General features: G+C 43.8%; 1 protein-coding gene across 1 annotated transcript; it reads right to left on the bottom strand.

Moving 5' to 3' along the window:
- Nucleotides 1-271: 271 nt before the first annotated feature.
- Nucleotides 272-24,756, bottom strand: AGO3 (argonaute RISC catalytic component 3). Its single transcript, XM_041417612.1, has 19 exons — nt 24,487-24,756; nt 17,767-17,938; nt 16,596-16,716; nt 15,849-16,057; nt 14,540-14,676; nt 12,333-12,467; nt 10,110-10,197; nt 9,832-9,979; nt 9,407-9,526; nt 8,800-8,922; nt 8,491-8,624; nt 7,873-8,057; nt 7,444-7,603; nt 6,711-6,801; nt 5,290-5,484; nt 4,837-4,971; nt 4,167-4,268; nt 2,907-3,106; nt 272-1,926 (listed from the first exon to the last, which is right to left on the bottom strand). Exons 1-19 carry the CDS (start codon nt 24,503-24,505, stop codon nt 1,818-1,820), a joined length of 2,583 nt encoding a protein of 860 aa, XP_041273546.1. The 5' UTR covers nt 24,506-24,756; the 3' UTR covers nt 272-1,817.
- Nucleotides 24,757-24,894: the final 138 nt, after the last annotated feature.

Genomic DNA, 24,894 nt, shown 5'->3' with positions numbered 1-24,894 from the left:
GCAAATAAAAACAGTCAAAAATGCAGTTCACGAGTTTACAAAGTGCAAAACTCCCCAGTCCCCTCGTTGAATAAATGCTCGTCTCTGACATCTTAAACATTGGTTTTAAAGTGGAATGAAAGAGTCCCATTGGTTTGTTTCACATTTCGGTGATTTAACATGTTAGAACTATCCCAGCCCTCTTTATTTGCAAAGTGAAATGAAGTTACCAATAACTTAATTTTAAAAGGAAAGTCACTATCAAAGAGGAAAAAAGCCTAAAAACTTTTATTAATTCCAGACATTTTACTGATGTCAAATAGGTTTAACTAAGCATGTAAAAACTGAGATCTTAATACAAAACTCTTTCCATTTAATTCAAATATGCTCCACATTTCAAAGCCAAAAATAAGGCCAATTCCTTTGTTAAATCAAAAGACTGCAGCGACAAGTAAAGCTTGCAGAAGTCTAGAAGCATTTTTTGTAGTTTTTTTTTTGATTTAAAAAAGGAAAATTCAAGATTCCTTCTGACTATAAAACTTTCCTTTCAAAATTAAGGCTTTTACTTTGTCCTTTTAAAATCCTGGAGGTGTCCATTCTCCCACAGTCTGTGGTACAGACACTGCTTCAGTACAGCTCAATGGACACAGTTTTTCTTTAGAATGCTTATTGCACTAAAAGATAGCAAAACAAGTTGTCAGTTTCTTTTTTTAAAAATAAACATGATTACATTTCTAAAAAATAAAAGTTGATGTTGACCATATGTTCTGTAATAATTAAATTAAAGCATTATTATTACTCTAATAAATATAAAAGAAACAAAAGGAAGCTAAACTTCAAACACACATACATATGAATCACATTAAGGTGTGAGAGGCAGCAAGTAAAGTAGCAGGCTTCTTTTTTTTCCAAAAAGACCTTAGCTCTAAAGTTTCAGTTCTGGTGGTTACTGTATGTCATCCCAGAAATCCTGGGACATTGGATCTCACATGAAGCTTCAAAAGATTTGACTTGCCAGATAGGAAAAAATTGAAACTTTTGGACTAGGTAAAACAGCAGCTTTAGTAAATTCCCCCAGGGAGCAAGAAGAGTTGGGTCACTACTGCCTGCACATGAACCACGAGCTTCTTGGATTGCTTTAGAAAGGGAACTCTTGGAGCTGAGAACTCCAAAGCTGTGAGAAAAGACACAAAGGCAGCCATTGGCTAAATTAGGTTCAAATTATTGGATTAGTGTGCAAAGTATCTTCCCCCCTCACTGTTACCTAGCTAGTGCTGTACACTCCAATGCACTTGGATATGTTCACATTCGACCGCTCGATGGCAATACTGAGAGAAAGATTCCTCAAAGCACGGGGGTTAAAAACTTATTTTCTTTTTTGCACACTTCCCTTCTCCAAACAATCACTGTGATTGTTTCTAAAAGGTGGTTTGTTTTTTTTGTTTTAAATTACACAATAGATTTTAGTTTATTATTACTATCTTTTTTTTTTTTTTTTTGCAACAATAGTTGTGCTGCCGAGCAACTTGAGGTAAAGGCAGAAGAGGGTTAAACTACGAGAAATAATAATTAAAAAAAAAATGATGGCGGTGGCTTCCCACAGGAGCCCGCCCCAAAAAAGCAGTTGGCTGGTTTCATATTGCATAATAGTGCTGTGTTCCTGGATGAAGTAAACAATCTTCCTCGTGTCAATTTAAGGGTGAGCCTCTCGCCCCTGCACAGCGTCAGCTCCAGCACGATGGGAGGCACAGCCCCTAAACCAACCCCCTGGAAACATACATTGTATGTGGCTTAAGTTCTCAGTTCTCCTCTCCGTGAGTGTCTCCCGGGTCATTGACTTAAGCGAAGTACATCGTGCGTAAGGTGTCTTGGTGAATCTGTACAGCCTTCGCCAGGGCCTGCGGGTCTCGCCCGTTGCTCTGTCCTGACACGTGGCTCCCTTCAGCACTGCAGGGAACGAGGGAGAGACAGGCAGGGCTGTAAATTGTATTAATTCTGATCAAAAAAGCTGCTTTTGCGTCTCTTTGACAGAATCACTGAGGTTGGAAATGACCTCTAAAGGTCGAGTCCAACCTGTGATCGATCCCAACCTCATCATCCAGCCCAGAGCAGAGGGTTCTGTTGTTCTTAAGCACCTGCAAGGATGGGGACTCCACCACCACCCTGGGTAGCCCCTTCCAATGCCTGACCACCCTTTCCATGAAGAAATTCCTCCTGATGTCCAACCTGACCCTCCCCTGGCACACCCTCCCTTTGACTTGTTCCTTGTTCCCTGGGAGCCAAACCAGCCCCGGTTGGATGCTCCTGTCAGGGAGTTGTAGAGACTGAGAAAGTCCCACTTTTCTCCAGACTGAGCCCTCCCAGCTGCTACCCAAAGGACTGATCCTCCAGACCCTTCACCAACACAGCACCAGTGCCAGAGCTGGACACTGAGAAATATCAACTCTCATATTCACTCAGCAACCTTGAGGCTTTTGACAAATCTCTTCACCATGGCTGCTCAGCTTGTTCATCTAAAAATAAGCCTTTTATAAATAAACTGATAGCTTGAAGGTTATAAAATATTTCTGACGTACAGAGTTAGATAAGTGGAAGCACTTAACATTTGGTTCATTCATGACTACCCTGACCCTAAAGCAAAAAAAAATTAAATCGGTAGCTTGATTGCCTCAGACCACGTCAAAGTTGTAACAAAATACTTCAGTAACTGAATTCTTTTAATCTGAGTGTTATTCAGTAAAATCCACCAACCCACTCTGGTCTGATGTAGAGCAGCAGCTGCCAGCAGTGATGATCTTAACATCACTCCTAGAGGCAACAAAAACTGAACGCAAGACCAGCAGGAACCACCCGCAGTCAGGTGCCTTTAGGCCTGACAGCAGGTGACAGCAGTGGGGACTAAACCCTGAGCACAGCCTGTGATGTACCTGTCGTGTTCCTTGTCCACGAGGTGGTAGCGTGCTCTGAATGCCACCAGGTGAGCGTAGTAGGCGGGCGCGGGGATGGAGACGGAGCGGGTGCAGCGCACGTACGTGTGGCACAGCTGGTACGTCAGCAGCTGCAGCTCGTCTGCTGTGAAGCAGTTGTCATCCCACAGGACGTGGTAGTGGGAGGGACGGCTGGTTCCCTGCAGAGATGGGGATGGAGGGTCATTTCTCTGGGTTTCCATAAACAAGTCAGGTTTGGATGTCCAGAAAGGGCCAGGCTACCTAGTGTGAACTCCTACGTAACAGCAGCCGAATGAGTTCGGTTTTATGTCAGGCCTAAATGTATTTAAAGATTAATAAGTCTAACATATACATCATTATATTGCTCTAAATGTTCTTCCTTGCATAAAACCCCTTCTACATCACCCTCAGTGATCAACATCTGCTCCTAACATGACTAAACCACAATTACAGCTCCTTTTACCTACCTTCAATTAAACTGTTTCTCACGAAACATCCCAGAGAAACACCCAGTGCTTTTAAATCCTTCCAGTTCCTGAGCACCCTAACTGCAAGTGTGAACACTAGAAACTCAAGTTAAATCTTACAGTACACCTGAATTGTGTAAATAGCTATGCTTTAGCCAAGCTACAAGTCTCTTCTTTTAAAACAAATACATCTGGAGTATCAGTTTAGTAGAGGTTCTTTATACCTTGCTATATAAAACACAATGAACTGCAACTACACCCAGCATTTCTGTCTCAACTTTGATACAAATCTTTTTCCACGGGGCCAGAAAGCAGCTTGCTCAGACACAGTGTAAAGGTTGACAAAAAACCCATTGAAATGATTCAAAACTGGAAAAGAAGTCATGCCCAGCCAACCTAAAGAAAACTGATGACAACATGGTCAGACTCACACGATAAAAATTTAAAGAGTAAATTTTTTTTTTTACATTTTAAGAAATAGCCAGATACAAGTTGAAGTATTTTTTTGGAAATAATACATGTTACAAAATAAAGTGACCTCTTAAAAACAAACTTTAAAAAGCACCACTTATCATTAGTGCAAATTTAAATGTGCAGCAGAGACCACCTGTTAAGCAAATCATCCTCTAAGTCTCACAATAATGTTTTATCTCAGATAAAACCAAGCTAAAAGAATATTTCCCTGCTAATTAACTGTTTGTAAACAGGTGTCACAAAAAGAAGAAAACCAATTTGTTCTAAATTCACATTTACTTACACAAAGCTTCCATACCTGTATTCCAGCATGGCTACAGAGGTAAAAATCAAACTCGTAGGGGTGTGTAATGTCTGTATCTACAGTTGTCCCAGCTGGAATATTGCCACTTCGTCCAACCTAGAGAAGAGGTTTGGTAAGTGAGGCCTCAGCTGTTTATACAGCTCAGCTGTAATGAAAAATACAAGTTTCTATTCACCACTGGCAAGGTTTCGGCACATCAAGCACCACAGAACTGTTTGGAATGTGCCACTACATCAGCCTTGGAGGTTTGACAAGGACACTGGATGGCTCTCCAGCACCTTACACAACACTGCACCTCCAGCACATCAGAACTTTCCAGCTCAGACTGAAGAGCTGCAGACATTTGTATTTAGAATTGTCAGCTTCAGTTTGGATTGGTTAACTCAGAAAAAATGTTCCACCATTTTGTACTTTCTTCTATTATAACTGCTGGAGATTGGTCCTGAGTAGTTACACGGATTTTAGCTCCAATGTGATGTTGTGGGGGTTTTTAACAGACTTAAGGTCCACGATTTTTCAATTTGGGGCCCCATTTTATCAAATCAACACTTCCCTGCATGCACATTCAACCAGATGAACAGAAGTCCATGCTAGTATTTGCTCCAGCTGCCTAAAAGCTCCTTATGAAGCTTTCCCAAAAGGCTCCTCAGAGGGCAGTGATTACCCTTTCTGTTCTGTCAGCACAGAACAGCCGTGTATGATGTCTCTTCTGCACCACAATGTAGGTTATTCCAGGCTGGTAATCCTTCTCCAAGCTGATGCAGGCTTCTCTAATGGCCAGCAGTTCATAATACAAAACCTACAAGCACAAGAACAGAGGGGTTTAGGTTTTCCTTCCACTGCATTCTACACACAACACCTACCAACTCAGTGTAGTTAACAGATACAACTTTGGCACACAGCTGGTAATCTCAGAAAGTATTTAGAGATATGTAATTTCTCAAATTTGAAGACTTCCCAGACAGGAAAACAGCTGCAACTCTTCTTACTCAACAAGATGAAAAAATTCTCTCCTCAATTATTTTGTGTAAATGTACGAAACTCAAACAGTACAAAACAAGACCTGCAGCTACTACGGAGTAAGAGAATCTTTCAAAAAACCCACAACTGAACCAACCTGTCGGAACTGTCCCTCAGAGACCCCGTCCCTGTAGAAGATGATCCGGGTGGGCTTGAACCGTGTTGATTTGTAGAACTGGATGAGCAGCTCCCTGACCATGGAGGCCAGGTCCTGGATGATCTCCTGCCGGGGCCTCTGGACCCTCACCGTGGCACAGTACCGGCTGGGATGAGCATCCATGCTGCCTACAACCTGTGGGGAGAGTGCAGCAGGGGAGGCTTCAAGCTCAAATCTATGCCAAAACAATTGAAAACCAAAAAGCCAAGAGCGGCGAGTGCAAGATGTTTGTGCTAAACAACAACCACAGTAACACTTTCAACAGGAACTTGTACTTGGTACAGGTTTAACACCTTTTGCCCCCAAGCATCCTGCAGAATTTGGCTTCTCATAAGGTGTATTTTTATAATCCAGACAGACATTTTGCTGTGACATTTTCTCACCTTTAACACTGAGAAATACCTCAGCTTCCCTTAGTTTCTTTAAACACAGACCCAGTTTCCTGAAATCAATGACAACTAAAATACCAAGGGACAAAGTAGCAGAGGCTGACCAAGCCTCCAATCACCACCTTGAGTTCCTGGACTCTACCAACACAAAAGGTAAGAAATATCAAAAACATTTCTGCCAAACCAGGCCTTTAATGGCACTTTTCTCCTTTAAAAAAACCAAAAAATGTTACTAGCTAACTGTTGCAGTATGGAAGGAAAATCATAAAGAAAGGCCTCATAAAATCAGGCCTGCTCTGGCTGGCCTGTCTTTTCTTCTAAGTCAAGCCAGCATTTTGCAGGTTCCTATGTGAAAGCAATCCTGGTGTGAGCAGTTCATTAACATAACAATCTATTCCTAGGTAAAAAAACAACTAGCACCTGTATCATCTGTTTTTACACCATTAGATAGAGAAATTAAAACTATCACAACAACTTTCCCTGCAGGTATACACAGAGTTTGAATGACCAATGAATACAGGGTGACAACTTGTTACCAAGCAATACAGTAATTGACAAGAAAGCTACTAACCAATGAGAGTCACACATGAGGTCTGTAAAACTGTATAAAAAGGGTTATGTGAATAAAAAATGGGCTTTTTCCACCATGAAGAAAATGGAGTCCCGTGTGATTTATTCCCATAGTTAATGTCACCAAGCTGTGTTATTTCCTTGAGAATATTTCTGCAGAAATATATTATTTAACAATGCCATTTTACCTTGATTTAAAAATTAAAGAGTAAGGAACCACTCTGAAGTACAAGGCAGTTTTTTCTTTTAAATACATGATTTTTAATATCATTGGGAATGTGTACAAAGAACTGGCGTAAGCCCTGAAAAATATTTGATACGGACATAGTCCATGAGTAGCACTTACTATTCTAACATTTATCCACAATAAAAAAAACACCATGTAAATTTAATAAAACTTACAGCAGCAATGGAAGGCTTCTTTCCATCTCCAGCTGGAGGGTGAGTGACATCAGCTCCCAAAAAGATCACTGGCTGCTGGAACACAGAAGGTCTTCAAAAAGAAAAAAGTGCTAAGTCACACTCGTAGCTGAAGAGCCGCCACAAGGTCATCGCTCACCGCGGGGGTTGTTTCTGTCTCAGCCTTATCAGGTACCCAGGCCAAGGCTCAACAATGGGATCTTTGTGCACCAGAGGTGAACTTGGAACCCTCCCCAGCAGAGCCCAAAACACACTGCAAACACACTGCCAGAACTGGGGCATGACTCTGGTGGAGAGCAGCCCCGGGGCTTCAGTGGGGTGGCACAGTCAGGGGCTTCAGAGGCCCCATGAGAGCCTGGGGGTTTCCTGAGCCCCACTGAGCTATAGCACCAGCATACACATTACACTGCTCTGCAGGACTTGAGCAGCAGGATGGTCTTATACTGCCTTTAAAATATTTTTCCTCACACAACTGTTCCTCATTTCAACTTTGATACTGATCAAACATTTGACAAGAACCTTGGCTGAAGACCTACTGCAAGGCCAACTACCACTCTGCCTGCACTGGAAGGAATTTAATTCTACTTCAAATATCACATACTATTATCAGAAGACTATTTTAATTTAAAACTTAGCCACATTTAAATTTTGAGTGCTAAGTAGTAAACGTAACCACATTTGTTAAAAGAAAACCCAATGCAATCTCCAGTCTTACCGTTGATGAGGTACAAGGATGTTGTTGATTCCTCCTAGTTTAACATTAATCTTCAGGCACAGATTTGAGAGGGTCTGTGGAGATGTTTTAATGACGTTCTTGACCTGAACACACTGTGTGGCCATTCCCAACAGCGTGTCTCCCACACGCTTCACCTCCGCTGGGAAACAAACACAAGGAGACAACTTGAGTCCATTTGAGGTTATTGCTGCATTTCGATCTTAGATAAGTCACAGTAATTCTAGTGTACATACTGTGCAGTAACTTCTAACTTATCTGCACACTCAGACCTGCTTCCAACTTATCTTCAGACAGAAAAGAGTGGTGTCTAATACCTAAATGATGGTTCTGAGTAATTTTTAACATATGCTGGGCGTCAGATTTCTCAGAATGATACCTGAACAGGTAAAGACAGAGGTGTGCCCTTACCATACACAGGTGTCTTCCCTGGCAGGATGACAATGATGAGCTGCAGCCCTGAATAGGTGTTCTTGAGGTGTCGGAACATGGGCTCCACGCTGTCTGCACCCTGGGCGTACTTGCAGAAGCAGGGCTGGCCCTGGATCGGCATCCCGGCGTCCTTGGAGATCTTGCGCAGCTGGTCTGTGAAGCCCCTGCAGAGGAGGAGGTTTTTGGATTTTTGCAGTAGCAACAGTACACAGTAACCAAAGCACAAAGGGACAGAATTATCAAAGGAGGATGATTGCAAACAGCTTTTAAAGCAGCATTTAAGAAACGTTTGTTATGTGAAGGGTGTACAGCTGTGAAACACCACAGGCCAGAATGGGCTAAAAAATAGTCTAGACACCTTCAGTATTTTGTTCAAGGTGTCAGAAGGGACTATATACAGTGATATTACAAGACAAACATCCCACAGTGTACCCAGTATCATGTTTTGATTGTAGCTTTCAGCATGGAAGGAAACCAGCCCAGATTGTCACCCTAACATCTCACATTAAACGCAGGTAAAATGCTCATTGTAATCCTACATTCCTGTTTCACTCCATTAAGAGAACAGTCCAAAGCCTGAACCACAACATGCCTTACTTCAGAATTTCTTCTCTGCACTGTCTCTGTGTTGCAAAGCAAGCTATGGCCCACATCTTGATCTCCACCCCAGTGTGGAACTGTTTCCCTCTCATGTCCCACACGCCATGGCTTGGTGTTGCCACGGTTCGATTCTGGGGAAACAAAAGCAACAGACACTCAAGTGACTAAAAAAGCAGCAGCCAGTGCTATTTGCAGTTTCAGGATAACAAAGAAGAGTTTATTATTCAAAGTCTGATCCCTGTAGAGTCAAGGTGCACAGGAAATCACTCCTCAAAATGGAAAGCAGAGGAAAAGCCAGAGCCTCACCCGTCCTCCGTACTGCAGCATGGGGGCTGGGAGCACACGTCCTGTCACGTGCGCCATCTCATCCCGCACTTTGAACTGGAACTCTTGGACAAATGGATCTGCATCATAATTTGCACTTCTCACCTAGGAGAGATTTTTCCATGTTACAGAAGTATCTGATTGCAATCCATACAACAAACCATAGGCTAACAGGAACATTGCAGAAGTGTGCTTACAACAATTTCATTGAAAAAGGCTCAGGCTTGACTGCTCAACACAATCAACCCATCCCCAAGGAAAACAATTACTACCATGAGATCCAATGGATGAGATGGTTTCTATTCCCTTCATTACTCAAGTGCTCATTTGCAGTTTGTTCATTCAAAAGCATTTTTTTGAGTGTTTCCTCACAGTAAATTAAGTGTAGAGATGATAATGCAAGAGCCTGTACTATGGACTCATGCTATCATTGCATGCCATTTTAAATAAATCCTATTAAAAATGTATTTAAAATCTGTTAAGTAAAAGGATGAGGAAGAATGAAAACACTAGGAAGTTTTGCACAGATGTAATCCAGCCCAGTGTCACTCTGAGCAGTGTCCCATGGAGCTGGGACTGGGGCACTCACCAGTCTGCTGATCTCCTCCTGCCTGTCTGGGGCAGACCTGGCTGTAGCTTTTATCATGGTTGATGTCTGATTGTCTGTCAGCTTCTTGATGCACCTCTGGCCAGCCACGATGTTACACACCTGCAGGGGAAACCAGAAGCATTAATTCACACCAGAAGCACTCAGATCACACCACACTGTACACACGTGACACTGCTGCCACTATAAACCAAAATGTGTTTGAACAACTGCCTGTTCTTCCTTGTATTTCTACACTTCAAAACACTGTAGGATGCAGACAGTATTTAGTGAAATTAAAGAGTGATGAACATGTAAACCTGTAAATATATTTGTATTGCAAATCAATATGATCATAAATTCTTAATGTTTTGCAAACTGATAGAACCCACCCAAACCCAGCTGATCTATCAGAATAAGGCTCTTACTTCTAAAGGCAGGTAGGTGTGTTTTTGTTCTTGTCCCACTTGCAGACAAGGAAGGTGAGGGTATTTCAGCTGGAGGTTGTATTTCTCTCTGAAATACTGTGCTACTGTCCTCTCCACAGTCTGGCCATTTTCTAGCTGTAAAGGAAAGCTGAGAAGACAGACATTTGAGTAAAATATTATTTGTCAAATAACATCATCCCAAACTGAATGAAATATCAGGTCCTGTTACTCAGTGTGAAGCTCTCACACATTTCATGCTCTGACAGAAAGCCTCTTACGTTTGATGACTTGCAGGCCGCCTCGTTACGTTACAGACACGGTACTTCCTTCTCATTGTCCCACAGTGAGTCACTTCTACCTTTAGACCTGCATAAAAGCATCAAAAAAAGCCCTGATGCCATAACTGCACAAACATGTACACAGGAGACACAAAGTTTCAAATGATAGGACATAACAGCTTGGGGTCAGCATCAAATAGCACAAAGAAATTATTATTCGCCAAACATTTTTGCTTTCATTATCATTTGAGTTCTGACTAATCCTGATTATTATCCTCACAAATAAATCATGACGTAAAATATTTAATGTTCAATGTCTTCTGAATTTCATTTAAAAAGCACTGACTGAACTCAGACAGCAGTTTTCACCATATCCTCGTGTTCTCATTCTCTATCTTGTACATCTCTCCAAACTATCAGTTGCAATGTAATTGAAATTAAAAGGATGAAAAAACAGTTTTCTGCTTTATTGTCTTCCTCCCAGCTTTGTGTCCACATTCATCCTGTAATTTTCTTGAATTTCACTGACCAAGTTTAATTTTGCATTTTGAGAATCTCGTCTCAAAGCACCCAGCCTACACACCAGAGCCTCTCCAGACTTATCTCTGCCCACGATAATCATGACAGTGGCAGCTCCAGGAGGCTCTGGGGGCTGTTGCTGTGACTGTGCACACACTGTGCTGTTCACACAGAGCAGCCTCAACATCTGCTGAGAGCACTGAGCTTATCACACCAGGGCTGCACAGCATCCACATGCTGCTGCCCTTCCCCAGCTCCCAGGACAGAAAGCAGCTAAAAACAAAGCCTGGGTGTTCAAAGGATTCACTTCCAGCAGTAAAGTCTAATTTTAATGAAGTCTAGTACTACAGGCCTTGGAGAGATCAATTGGATGGCTCATCCTGTTGCTGTTCAGGCAGATTGTGGACCACTGACTGACCACCACCCAAAATCAGGTCCCCAGGTACCAGACACCAGACTGTGTTTAGTTTACTGGGGACACAGACATCACAAAGAAGCACTGACTGTACCTCCCTGCTCCCTGACAACACTAATTGCATCAAGAACATCAGTATTACTCAGAGGATGGCACAGTAAAAATAAACCACCACTGCCCTGACACGGCATTAAGAGAAAGCAGAGAAAAGAAACCATGGGGCACTGTGACCACAGACAAGGGCTGATGAAAACAGAGATATCTGGAACCCATTCCCTGCTCTGTCATTACTCTGCTGTGACACTACCAAGGCTGTGCCCTCCCCCAGTGCTGCTCACACACAGCCAGCTCTAATGCAGAGCTTGTTTTGCTGTAAATGGTCATGTCCTGGCTGGAGCTCTCAGACCCTACAGCAGCAAAGATGAGTCTGAGAGCAAAGGGATAACTTTCAATATTTTCTGACTATGGTAACAGAGCCTCTGAGGCATCTGAGATCAAGCAGAGGCAGTTTCTCAACCCCCAGTTACCTGCCCTACAGAACAAAGGCAGACAGGCAGATGTAAAAGGGGGCATGTTAGGACTAGTACAAAATAATTCCTGTCTTTTTTCAGTCATAATTCATCTGTGAGCACATCCCTTTATTACTAGTTCAAATTTACTTTTTAGCTGCCCAGTATTTCAGTAGAGTCCAATCTTGCATCAAGTGTTTAAGAGCTGAGCTCCTCCAAGGCTTTTCTCTCTGCAAATTACACTGCAATGAAGGATATGGGAAAATACAAACCCAAGCAGCATATATGGAGTGAAACCACTCAAACCAGCAGCTTGTGCAATTTCTTTGGAATGGAATTTGGCCTTCAGCTGCAAGTGGTACTTATTTTTCCACAAGGCAATCAGTTATTAGAATTCACCATAACAACACTCTTTCAAAGAATCAATGTTAGCCTTGAAATCAATGTTCACTTTGCCACAGCACTGAAACAACAGGAGTCCACACACAATGCCAGGTGGCCTCAGGGACCCTGGGTTAGGAGAGGTTGGCACAAGCCACTTACTTCTGCCCAGGCAATGAGCAACATGCTCCCTCATTCCCTCTAAGCCACTGGGAATGTTTTTCAGCTCCCATTTCTGCAGAGCTGCGTTGTTTGTCTCAGGATTAGAGCTACACACATGGATACTACAATTCTCTTGGCAATTCCAGGCCCTTCTGATCCATGTTAACCAGGCTTCCAGTTAAAACAATTCCCTTAGAACTAACTTTACTGGGACAAAACCAACTCATTTCTACTCACCCTTTATCTCTTTGGTGAATTTTACCCGATGAGAATCAGTCAGAGGTCTTGGTTGTTCATCAATATTATGAATGTCAAGGACTTCACACATGAACTGAATTACGGGTTGTGCTTTGTAGAAGGCAGTGGCAGAAACTACAAAGAGCAAAATATGAAGTGTAAAAAACCCCAGTCAAGGTATTGTGAAGCAGTTCATACATCAGTATTTCTTAGAATTCCATGTAAACCTCAGGCACATTTAGAAACAGAACAGCGAGTTCTGCAAGAGTAAAATATCAAAAAGCCAGCAGAAAGTCTACAGTGACACATCTGTCTCCAGTACAGTCATCCTGCTACTACCTGGAATTTCAGGGGTTTAAAAGGGTTTTTCCCCCAGAGAACATTTATTTCTAGAAAGCTGCAACACCCCAGAGAGACATTCTCTTTTACCTCTCTATGAAGCTGCAGAGACAGGATTAATATCTCTCTACCACAGACTTTTGACTATTAAAAGCTAACAATTCAACATACAGTATAATTTTGTCAGTTACACAATCTGTTCAATTACTGAAACAATATCTGGTGTAGACATGAGCACTATTTTGACAGCACAAATTGTCTTGGTGTAGGGGGAGTGGAACCCTTGATCTACTCACATGCTAATGACACTATCACTTTAAGGGACAATATACTGGTTTTAAGTAGGACAGCTGACTTATTCCATACAAGGAAGATCATAAATCACCTTCTTGACAAAGTTATAAGCAACTGAAACAACACCTTTGGCAGGAAAGGCGAGGTGGGACTAGACAGAGCTCAGACACAAACTGTTCCACACGTTTAAAACTTTAAATGTCAACAACAGAAAAAAAAAAACCCAAGCATTTATCAGTTTTCCAGATCTCACGTACCAAACCTGCCACACACCTGTGCTCATACAACCCAACATTCTTCAGACATGTGTCACTTGAGCAGCCTACCAGGCTCACATGAGGCATCAACCAACACCTCCGGATGCCTGAGACCGCTCCAGATTTCTGAGTGACCCCAAATCCTCACTCTCCCCACCCTGGCAGTGTGTGGGTTGTCTCCCACAGCAACATTTCCATGGAGAACCTCATCCAACTGAACAACTGAAAAACCTCCAGTGATGGGAATTGAAGACAATTTCACAGCCTCAAATCAGGAAACAGAACAACAGCTCTGTGAATCACCACTTACAAAGAGCTTCAAATTTCTCATTCACAGGAAGGACTGAAGAACACCTACTCCAAGAGTTACTACTACACTTGCTATTGCTGGTAAGAAAAACTTGCCTCACAAAGTAACAGCACAGTACATTATCAACTGGTGTAAAATCATCCTCTTCTACCTGAACTGCAGCTCTCTCAGTACCTTGCACATAGATACCAGCACTGGTTCTTTTTGGTACAGGTTGACATTTTTACATTCATTTTTTTAAACCACAGCTGCTGTTAGAAAGGCAATTTTACAAGAACAAACTGTGTGACTTCAGTCGCATGAGAATCACCCACAATTTACGTAAACTAGAACACACGGCCTTGCAAATTTTCAGCAAGAGACAGCTCAACATCTGCAATATTTTATTATGCTCCAAGCACAACCTGACTTGGAGTGCTCAGTGTAGAGCAAGACAATTTACCTTCAGTTCATAAAGCATTTCAAAGACAGTGAGAACTGAATGCAAATCAGAGAAAACCTCAGGCAGCACCTGCACCTCCACCACTGACACTTTTCAATGAGGGTTTAACAACTAAATAGAGTCGAGTGCTCCCAGGACGAGGGAGTCTGACACAGGCACCAGTTGATCTCAGATCCATTCATCTGGGACTCAATGCAGTGCTGCAGAGCTTAAGCTTTTGCATAAGAAAGCCTATCCCAATCAGCCCTATTCAGAGAAGTGTTTGGGATATGTTTTACAGAGTTTTCTTGGAAGTACTGAGCACCGTGCACTGTGTACAGCTGTACAGAGACACAGCGTGCAGGCAACCTGCCTCTGTCACTGGGGATGCACCACTACTGAAATTAAGCAGGAGAACAAGCCCTGTGCAATTCCTTCACATGTAGGAATATTGGTTTTCAGATGGCAGCTAAATTTCTGCTCAAACACTGACTTGATGACAAATACAAGGAAAACAGACTAGAATTTCTAGGTAGCTTTTGCCATACATGCCTGGTCTGAATCTTAGCCCTGAATCTCCACTTACCATCGATGTTGAGCATCATCTTCCACATGGCAGGTCGGACAGACTGATGGAAGCCAAACCAGACCTCCCTGCCCCCTCCCAGGGGGTGGTCATAGCCTTCTGGAGCTGAGAAGAAGGAACGGCCCACAGGGGTGTACCTGGTGAAACAGGTGGCCACACATTTATGTTCTTGTTTTCCAAACATAAAATTCATGTAACAAAGATTATAACACACAGCATTATTATTTTTTGGCATTTTGTGCACCAGCAATCTGTGCCAAGAAGCAAGTATAAACAAAATACTCTGAATGCTTCTCTTCCTATTGCAGTGCTTTTAAATTTAGACATAAACATTTACTACTTTTAGCAATGCACAAACCACTTTCAGTTTTCACAACAAATCAAGAACTAAGTTAACTTACCCTTCCTGATCTTCTGCTTCAAGGAAGTGGAATCTCCACCACAGCAGATTCTGTACAACAGCCTTGTCTATACTGGCCTGACCCTTAAATATCATTTTTCCTAATTCATAGGGAACTTTTGGATACAAGATACATTGAGAGAAGCAAAAACAATAACAAAGAACTAGATGAAATGATGTTTCTCTCACAGGTAGAAAACAGCTGCTCCTGAGCCTCCACACCTCCTGTTTTGCAATGCACAGGCACTAGTACAGAGGCTAACATCTTCAGATCTGGGGAAGCTGAGGAACACTGGATTCCACAAAACCACAGGGCACTTTTTTTGGGAGTCAGCTACACGCAGTGAAACCTATCAGAGCTATCAGTGAAACCTATCAGAAATCTGCTCAGAGCAAAGCCACTGTGCTGCCTAAAGCCAACAAACTGCAAAAGTAACTTTCATTAACCAAATCAAGCAAAATGAGCCTTTCTAAATTTCAGGGTTCTGAGATAAAATAACAAATGAGACTTTGTTAGGACAGATCCTGGTGCCAGCCATGTATTTCAGACATGAGAAGCATGCACCAATGGATTAAAGAGACTGCTTCTCACAGGCACTGCCATCACTTGGCTCAAGCTGAGCAGAACCACAACAGCAGTGCTGCAGCTCACTGGAACCTCTCAGCATTTCTATGAAGGCCTATTATAAATGCCTCATGTTTCTTGATCTTTTCCAACACACACATCACCTGCTCTGCCTACAGAAACACTTGTACAGGACTGACTAAAAGCTCCCCGTTCAGCTCACCAGCTGTGCTGCAGAGGGGAATGAACAGTTTCTCTTTTCACCTGTGAAGAAATGGGGGATGAAGGTCTCCCAGTGGGGATACTTCAGGTAAAGACAGACTACAGGAAGACAGTGAACCTACTTCATGGAGGGGAGGTGTCGTAGCACCACATCGACAGCATGAACAGGGTTAGTGCTGATAGGTTTGTCTAGTTCCAGAGGCTCAGGCAAGGTTCTTCCTGTCAAAACTTCATGCAGCAAGTGCCAGCTCACCCGAGAAACAAACTTTATTGACACTTTGAAGGGACGATCTTTTCCACCTTCTCCGGGTAGTGTCACATCCAAATCCACCTGGGCAGGGGAGAAAAGAAACAAATAAAAAGCAGCTCTTTAATATGGAGTCTGGTACCTTGAGATTCCACTCCTTCACATAACTGGGCCAGAGACTCAGAAACTCAGATATTAAAGACACAACATGTTTGATGAAAGTACATTATCAAATGCACAAGGTGAAGATAACTGGGCCCTGACCAAGCAGAAGAGGATAGAATAACTTTTTGTCACCTCAAAAAAGCAATACATTCTAGAAAAACTCTGGCTTGTTTTTTCAATTCGTCATAAGATCATGTGTTACAGTCTGCAAAATGAAATGCTTCAATAGATTTTACTGTAGAAAGCAGCTACTAAATTAAACAAGAAATTCTGAATGCAACTATTACGTGAACATTTACACTCACTGGAATTTGCAGGAAATATATCAGAAGGACTCAGTTTCAGTACAGATACTGTAAGATACATCCAGCTTTTCTGAAATCAGCAATATTTACAGTTGGGTTTTTTCCTTTCCTATGAAGCTGCTACCAATATAACATCTTCCCAGTTATCTTACCCCAGTAGTGGCCACAGGAAGTGGATTGGCTGTATAGAGGCTTCTTTTCCCATCATAAACTGGTCTACGGTCCCCAAATATTGTCACTTTAAAATGCTGCACCATAGAGTCCACCACGTCCCTGGAAAAGGGGATATTTACGTTGAAGATGTTTCTGAAGAAGGATCAGACCCCAGCTGGCTCCCACTCCCAGGTGTTTTGCTGAAGTAGTTGCAATAAACAATACTTGAGTGAATTATAAACACCCACTGCTATTCCAAAAGGTGCTTCACTTACTTTAACTAAATAAATAAACACTACAGCAAAAAATCAGAATCAATGCAAATGCTCAGATACTGGGGAATATTGGTACTGAAATAATTTCAGAAATTACTAGAAATGACCAAGGCCTTTGTATCATCTTTATGATGGAAAACAAGGACACTGTTACCTTGGAAAAAACCCACAAAGTGGTAGTGTGAAAAAACAGCACAAACCCCCATCTGGAAGCTCTGCCAGTTCATTGTACTGTCTGCAGCAATGTTTAGCTGCTCCTCGATGAGTTTTGAATTCTGCCTATACTGGTTATAAACATGAGATGCCCTAACAAAAAAGGCTTGGCTTTAAGTCCTTAATAACCTGAGTTTCTACAAAAGCATGTAAAAGCCTGATTGAATTTGCACACAATTATAGATTTGCCTTCCTTGCTTTATTATAAATTGGTGGCAATAAAGATTAACCTGACACAAGCACTGAAATTACACTTGAAAAACCATGATGAAATTTTCAGCTTATACAAAAATGCTTCTTGATGTGAGTAGTAGATAAAACTTTTGAACACAGTAGACTTTTGGAACACCTCCAACTGTAACAGGCCTTTGGGATCTGAATTCTTTGGGAGGCCTTGGTGTTTCAGTGGCACAGAATGGAAACACTTTACTTTCAGCACATGCAAACCAGCCTTCCTGCACAGCAGCAGCTTCCAAGCACCACGTCCTGGCCAGGCAATATTAACCCAAAGCACTTCAGTAAGATGATAAATATTGACTTCCTCTTCAAGCTGAATGAGCAGCAGCACTTTCACCTCCCAGCTGGGACGTGGGGGAAAGGAAAGAAAGTCTCCCTTTCATGGGTCTTGATGTTATTCAACATTCCCACTGATATAATTTACAAGACAAATGTATCTTCTCACCTGTTCACCCTCCGAGGACACTTATCTGGTTTGATATCCACCTCATAGAGGTAGACATCAATCTTTGGGATTTCAACTTGGAAGCAGTTGGCCAGCAGTTTAATGGGCTTGCCCATGGTGCCATAGCCGGGACGTCTGGGCACCATGAGCAGGGGCTGTGCCCCCACGGGTCCTGCGAAGGAAAAATCCCACACATTAGCAGGAAAGCACAACAGAATCCCCTGAAGCAACTCCCAGGGCAACCAGGTGGGCACCAGAGCCAGCACACTCGAGGAAAGGAAATCAGCTGTCTCCAACAGCATGAAATTCCAAACAAATGCTTGCCCATTATTAATCCTTAATCCTCCACCTACATCTAGACTGTTCTCTTACTCATGAGCTTCAGCAATCAGCATGAATAAAATCAGGAGGTTTTGTTTAGGAGATTTCCTAAAAAAAAAACTAACCAAAAATCCAAAACAAAAGGCAAAAAAAAAAAAAAAAAAAACAACCAAAAAACAACACACAAAAAAACAACCAAAAAAAAACTACCAAACCCAAAAACACTTAAACAAAAACCACCCCAAAAAAAAGGCAGTAAGTTTTACAAGTCTTTTCTGAACACCATGGTAATAACCAAATGGCTGCAGAGTACAAAAATACAGAAGTAGCTCTGGACTGATGCACAGGATTTGACATAAACTCTCCATTTCGGTGCCAATATCAGCTTAGTCTTGGAAGACAGATTATTCTTGAACTTTGCTGGCTGAAAATGGATGAAGAGTAAGACCATTACCTCCCATCTAACTGCCTCCATAAAGCCAATTTGCCAGAAGAGAAAAGGCTCAGATTAAGGCAGGATTGTAAAACTCTTGACTACTTGTAGGCTAGAGGAGAATACCTGAACTGCTCAGATAAACATTCCAATCTGCACTGAGATGGGTAATTTGAAATGTAGCTAAGACTTGTTCCATTCTCATCTATTTAATTTGCTTTGCATCATTTAGGTGAGAACCCTCCACTTAAGATTTGCATTACTCATGCCTTACAAACGGTAGTAAACATAGCCCATTTCCCAGAATTTCTACTGGTATTTCCACTTAAAAATACCTCTTTCCAGTTAAGAAACAACAAGAAGCCCAAAATGCTTGGTTGCCTGAGTTTTAAGAAGTTACTCGTGGCACAAATGTCCTGATTTTCAGAGCATTTGAGCGAGGTAGTGCAAAGTTCTCCCCTCTCCTCCTACTCGGTGACGCAGGCAGCGATTCCAGCCCACTCATTTTCATAGCAGAGTTAAAATGTCAAGTGCTGGGAAAAAAATGTTTTTTATTTGCCTTTTGATTAATCTCCATAATTTCTGTAAAAAACCCTGTTTTATCTTGAAGGAAATAATGTCCTGAGAACAGGTGAATATCAGAGTTCCTCTGTAACATTTGTCTGGCTCTACCCAGAAAACTACTAAAAAATTCTGAGTGGGGCTGGCTTGAAGCCACAAGATAAAACAAAACAGAAAGCAAGAAGCATCATTTAAAACCCGCTCACAGACTCTGCTTATGCAAAACTTGTTCCAAGCATCTGCTCTCTTCAACTTTTCCTTCATTTTAATACTCTCACGTGAGTAAAAGCAGCCCTAGAATTTACTCCAGCTATATTTGCAGAATATAAGCATAAGCAAAAAAGTTACTACTAAACATTTGAGTGGCATAAACAAGTCAACAGTTTGTTTTAATATTCTGAAGACATACACACCACGGTTTATATTTAGTTCCTATCTGGAGGAGAGAGTAACAAAACTGCTGAAATAAAGATAATATTAAAAAGATTCTTTTAGTCTGGTCAGCCTTGTGTGTCCCACCCACCCTGCAAGAAGTTAGAACCCAGATTTTGGCAAACAGGATTTAAGTGACCAATAAATGAATCAGAAGTGCAGGTGCAATTTTAAAAAATTCAGCTATTTTGCTATTACAGTGTGAATCATATGCTCCCTTGGACAAATGAACTTAAAAATATGAGTATGCCAGTACTGCCCAAATACAGGGGCACCCACTCAGAAGACCCTGAAGAGACACTGACTTGCCAGATTCTGTTGTGAAAATCTTGTGTCAGTGGCCTCAAAGCTGTGACTCAAAGCCCAATAAAACACAAATAACCAGCGACGCTCTGGGGATGGTTCTGCCGCCGATCTATCGGTGACTCACCCAACCTCATGCCTAAGTCCTGTGTCAAACCCATGGAAATAAACACACAAACCAAAAATATTCAAAGTACTATTATTCTACAGAGTACAGGATGCCCGAGTGGCAGATCCTTTCCTTCAAGTCCTTTAACGTTGCAAAAACAAAGTGGGTCAAGGCTCAAAAACCTTTTTCAAAGCAGCAGCACTGTGAGGCCTCCTCCACATGGATGGAGCAGCTCCTCAGCGCTTCCAGAGAGTTCTGCACTGCTCAGCTGCACACAAATTTGAGAGGAGAAACCTCCTTGTGTTAAAGAAACCAATACTCTGCCATTACAACACCATGTACATACATACTATAGAAACATGGAATGGTTTGGGCTGGAGGCACCTTAGAGACCATCTCATTCCTACCCATGCCATGGCAGGGACACCTTCCACTGTCCCAGACTGCTCCACAGCCTGTCCAGCCTGGTCTTGGACACTTCCAGGGATGGGGCAGTCACAGTTTCTCTGGGCAACCTGTGCCAGGGCCTCTTGACCCTCACAGGGAACAATTTTTTCCAAATATCCCATCAAAGCCTGCCCTTGGGCAGTGGGAAGCCATTCCCCCTGTCACTCCAGGCCTTGTAAATAGTCCCTCTCCATCTTTCTTGCAGGGTCCCTTCAGATATATGCCTAGGATGTTCTTAAAAATCCAAGTAAAACCCCCACACCAAATCTGTTCAGTGTGCTGGAGCAGAGCTCAATTCATAAAACCAGCTCAGCAAAACTCCCAGCACTAAAACTCCACTGATTTATAACAGAAAACAATGAACACACAAACAGGAACTAAAACTGGTGTCTCAGACAGATTCTTGGAAGGCTTTTGTGCAGCAAGGGAGCACGTCTGAAGACCATGGAATGGTTTGACTTGGAAGGGCTTGTAAAGCTCCCCCAGCTGCACTGTGGAAGTCCCTCTAACGGTTCCAAGGAGCTCTGAGTGAGAATCTTTTCTTCCATGGCAGTATCGATGTTCCAATCAAGCTTCAACACAGCCAAAAGGGACGGCGATTCCTCGGCAGCCCAGCCAGCACACGGACAAGCCTGGCCTGCATCCAAACACTGGCTGCACCTACCTAGCAACCAGAGAAGCCCTGTCAGAATAAAGCCTGAGCACAAGGAGCAGGAGCTCAGAAACCTGCAAATGCTTCCAACACGGCATTGTACGAAAAACTGCAGCTTCTGGCACGCGCGACGCTTTTACAGAATGAAGAAAAACCCTGATCTCCAGCAGGATGCTAATAGGAAATGCAGATTTCCTTACAGAAACGGCCATCCCCACCAAGCTTCCAGAAAAAAATAATCCTCTTTCACACTATGGCTTCAGCATTATTCAGCCAAACTCTAAGAACAGAGATAACTTAGTAGTTTTATTTTTGTTCATACAACAGTTCTAAATCCAACTGGATGGGTGCTGGAACTGCCTAAAACACAACATCAAGGTCTGAGCAGGTAAATACAACTTCCTGTGGCTCAGGCACATGAGGCAGATTTGTGGAACCGATCCCAGCCTCAGGCTGGAGCTGCACCGGAGAGAGCTAGAGCTCTCCACGGAGGGGAAAAATAAAAGACTCCCTTTCACAGGGCCCCTGGCCTCTACTCAGAGGCCCAGCCTGTGGAGCTCTAAGAAAAATCTTATCACTAGCAAAAAATAACCTAATTCTGGATTAAAAAAGTGCATAGAGAAGATTTGATTCAAACGTCGGTTCCAACGATCGAGCTCCCTGTGCCAGAAGTCACGAATTGCCTCATTTCTGTCACTCGGCCTTGCTGGGTGGCATTACATTATTTATGAGTAATGCAATCCATGTTTTCTAAACATTCCTCCTTGCAATTTAGGGTTTGGTTTTTTCCAAGGTTTCGGATACTAAGTCATGTTCAAACTCATCAAAAGCCAAGATTTTGATGCTGTGCTCTGTGACTGCCAAGTGCACAAGCAAATACTGGTGTGGTAACTCATTCTGCCCTAATGGACTTACATAAAATGCACTGGAGTGTTTTGGGAGAATTTAAAAGACAATCAATGCTTCTGAACCATTAAAAAAATCTAAATACAAAAAGCTTTAAGCCCAAAAATGCAGCTTATATGCACATAGTGAAGTTAATAGCCAATTGCTCTGGGAAAAGAGAGAATGCCAGCCCACACAAACCCTGCAAGAGTTTTCCCTGGAAGGTATTTCCACAGACCAAAATCTAGAAAGTAAAATTAGCTCAAGAAATAGTCTTTGACACCATCACCCCTGAGGAAGCAAAGCTCCGAGGATGAAACAATTTGTAAGGTTCATACAGTGAGTCAAACAACTTCCACAGCAACTCCAGAGGAAATCTGCCACTGTATCTCGCAGCAGAATAACTTTTGAAGGCAACTATGAATCACCCCCTTTCCTGCTCTACCACACCCACAAAAACGGGACTTTTAATGGGCCTCCCAAATCACTACTCTGAATCAGAGAGAGAAAAGTCACTTCTTAGGATTTTCTCTGCCCAAAGTTTGTATGGAAAATAAACAGAACATTAAGGATGCCTGCAGTGCCTCATTAAAAACTGAAATTAAAAAACCTAAGCCAATGCAAGTTAACACTTTTAACACAAAAAGCTGTGAGCTTTGAAAGAACAATGAAGGACATGGAAATGAAGACAATGGCACTGAAACAACTTGGCTACACCACGGAACATCCCCTGTTGAACCTCCCTGCCTTTTGGAATTTTACTGAACATTCTTCTGGTGAAAGTGCAATGCCTGACCTGAGCTGAAAGCAGCTTTTCCTTCACTTCACTTTCCCCATCAAACATTTTATTGCTGTTCCTCAGTTTGGTTCCACCATAACCCACACCCCAAGCAGCCACCTTCCCATCCTGCTCCTACTTTCAGTGATGTTCAAATTCCATGGAGCAGGAGAGCCACAGTACTTCCCAGATTCCTCAGCCTAAGCCTCTCACACAGACAGGACATCACCACAGCACTGCTTCACCCAAGATGTCCTGGCACACACTTCCACACTTTACTCCAGGGATACTCGCTCTCCAGTCTTTGTTCCTCTCTCTGCTTATTTTATCCCATGTTTTCCTTTCATGCACAGAAAACAAAGCACGTCTCAGTGTCTTTCTCTCCTTCATGACAGAGCTTTAACCCTCATTTGCTCCACCAAGGATGGTTTGTGTCCTCCTGCTCCAACACCCCAAGACTTGGAACGTGAACACTGCACTTAACACTTCCCTAGGCATAAGAAGAACCATCCATCCTGCTGAACACTGCAGCAGCTTTGCTAAAATCCAACACATTGCAGCCTAAAAACAGGTAAACTCACTCCAAAGGAAAACTAAACCGTTTACGGGTTCCTCTTGCACATCTGATTATCAGGAGACAACTACAACTGCACCACGTTATAATTAGAGTTTATTTAACACCATGTAAGAGAGCACCATATGAATTCCACCAGATTGTTAAAATCCTGCACCTTAAAATGTTTTCAACCCATCACAATCTCAAGCCAGGCAACAGCTGAGGTAGAGAGTTTTTCCAGCCAAATGCATCGTTGTCCTTAAACCTCCAAGTATGTTAGAAAAGGATCTCCATATGGAGATGGGAAGACACGTTTTGTGTTGATACCTTCAGTCTCAGCCTTGTATTTTCAGCACCTGTGGTACCTATTCGAGTGACAGACATGGAACTCCAGGTGGCTTTGGACATTCCCTTTGCCATCGAGGTACAGCCAGGGAATTGCTGATTAAACACTGCCCAACCCTGAACCCTCCTCCGCTGTTCTGCCAGATTTGGAATAAGCTATCTTGAAAAACTGAATCAGAACTTCCTTCTCCAACCCCCAAAATCCATTTAAACCACAAAGTTGATAAATACTGAGCACGTGCCTTCCCCGCAAAAGGATCAAACAGTCAAAACGTGAAGATTTTCATAGAATCACAGAACGATTTGGGTTGGAAAACACCTTAAAGCCCATCCCATGGGCAGGGACACCTTCCCGTAGCCCAGGTTGCTCAAGCTCCATCCAGCCTTGCTCTGGACACTGCCCAGGAGTGGGGCAGCCACAGCTTCTCCGGGCAACAAGAATAATCACCTCGGAATGATTATTGTGAAGCAGCACAGCCAAAGGCACAGGAATTAGCCCCAAAACTCAGCGTGCTGACACACAGGGGGCAAACACCCGGCGTGTGCCCGGCAGGGGCTGCCCGAGGGAGCGCTGCCCGGTCCCGCCGGGCTCTGCGGGTCCGTCCCTCGGGCACCGGCACGGCGCGGGTTACGCAAGCCGGGCACACCGGTTATGAAATACCGACAATTCCTCCTCCACCCCCGGCACGGCAAGCAGGGCACGGAGCGGCTCGGCCCCGGCTGTGCCCGGTACCGGGGCCCTGCCCGCGGGGCTCGGCTCCTCCCGCCCGATGCCCCTCGGGATGGGCTCGGCCCGGCCGCTGCCCCGCGGCACCGGGGCGGGCACCGGGACTGGTGGGGGATGGCGCGGGGGGGCCCGTTCCCCGAGCCCGCCAGGCCCCGCCGGGCCCGCGCTCACCTGCGCTGCCGATTTCCATTCATGGAGCTGGGGCGCAGCCGCTCGGGGCTGCGGCGGCCGGCGCGGAGCTGCGCTAGGCGGCGGTTCCTCCGCCGCGCTCCCGGCTGGGCCGCTCCCGGCGCTGCTCCCGGTGCCGCTCCCGGAGTTCCCGGCGCCGCTCCCGGCGCTCCCGGCCCCTCACGCGGCGGCGGAGGCGGAAGTGGCGTGGCCGCCCCGCAGCCCCGGCTCGCGCGGCCGCTCCCGCCCCGCCGCGCGCGCGCTCCCCGCACGCCGGAAATCCCGCCCGCGCTTCCCCTGCCCCCGCGCGCGCCCCGGCCTTTCCGGGGGAAGGGGAAGCGGCGCCGGAAGCGGGCGGGGCGGGAGCCGGCGCGGTTGCCACGGCAACGGTGGGGTTGGGGAGGGGGGAGA

The sequence above is a fragment of the Onychostruthus taczanowskii genome, unplaced genomic scaffold (assembly GCF_017590055.1).
Source record: "Onychostruthus taczanowskii isolate IOZ18803 unplaced genomic scaffold, ASM1759005v1 scaffold56, whole genome shotgun sequence".
Lineage (NCBI taxonomy): Eukaryota > Metazoa > Chordata > Aves > Passeriformes > Passeridae > Onychostruthus > Onychostruthus taczanowskii.
The sequence above is the reverse complement of the archived record's forward strand: the minus strand, read 5'-3'. Positions and strand labels throughout refer to the sequence as shown.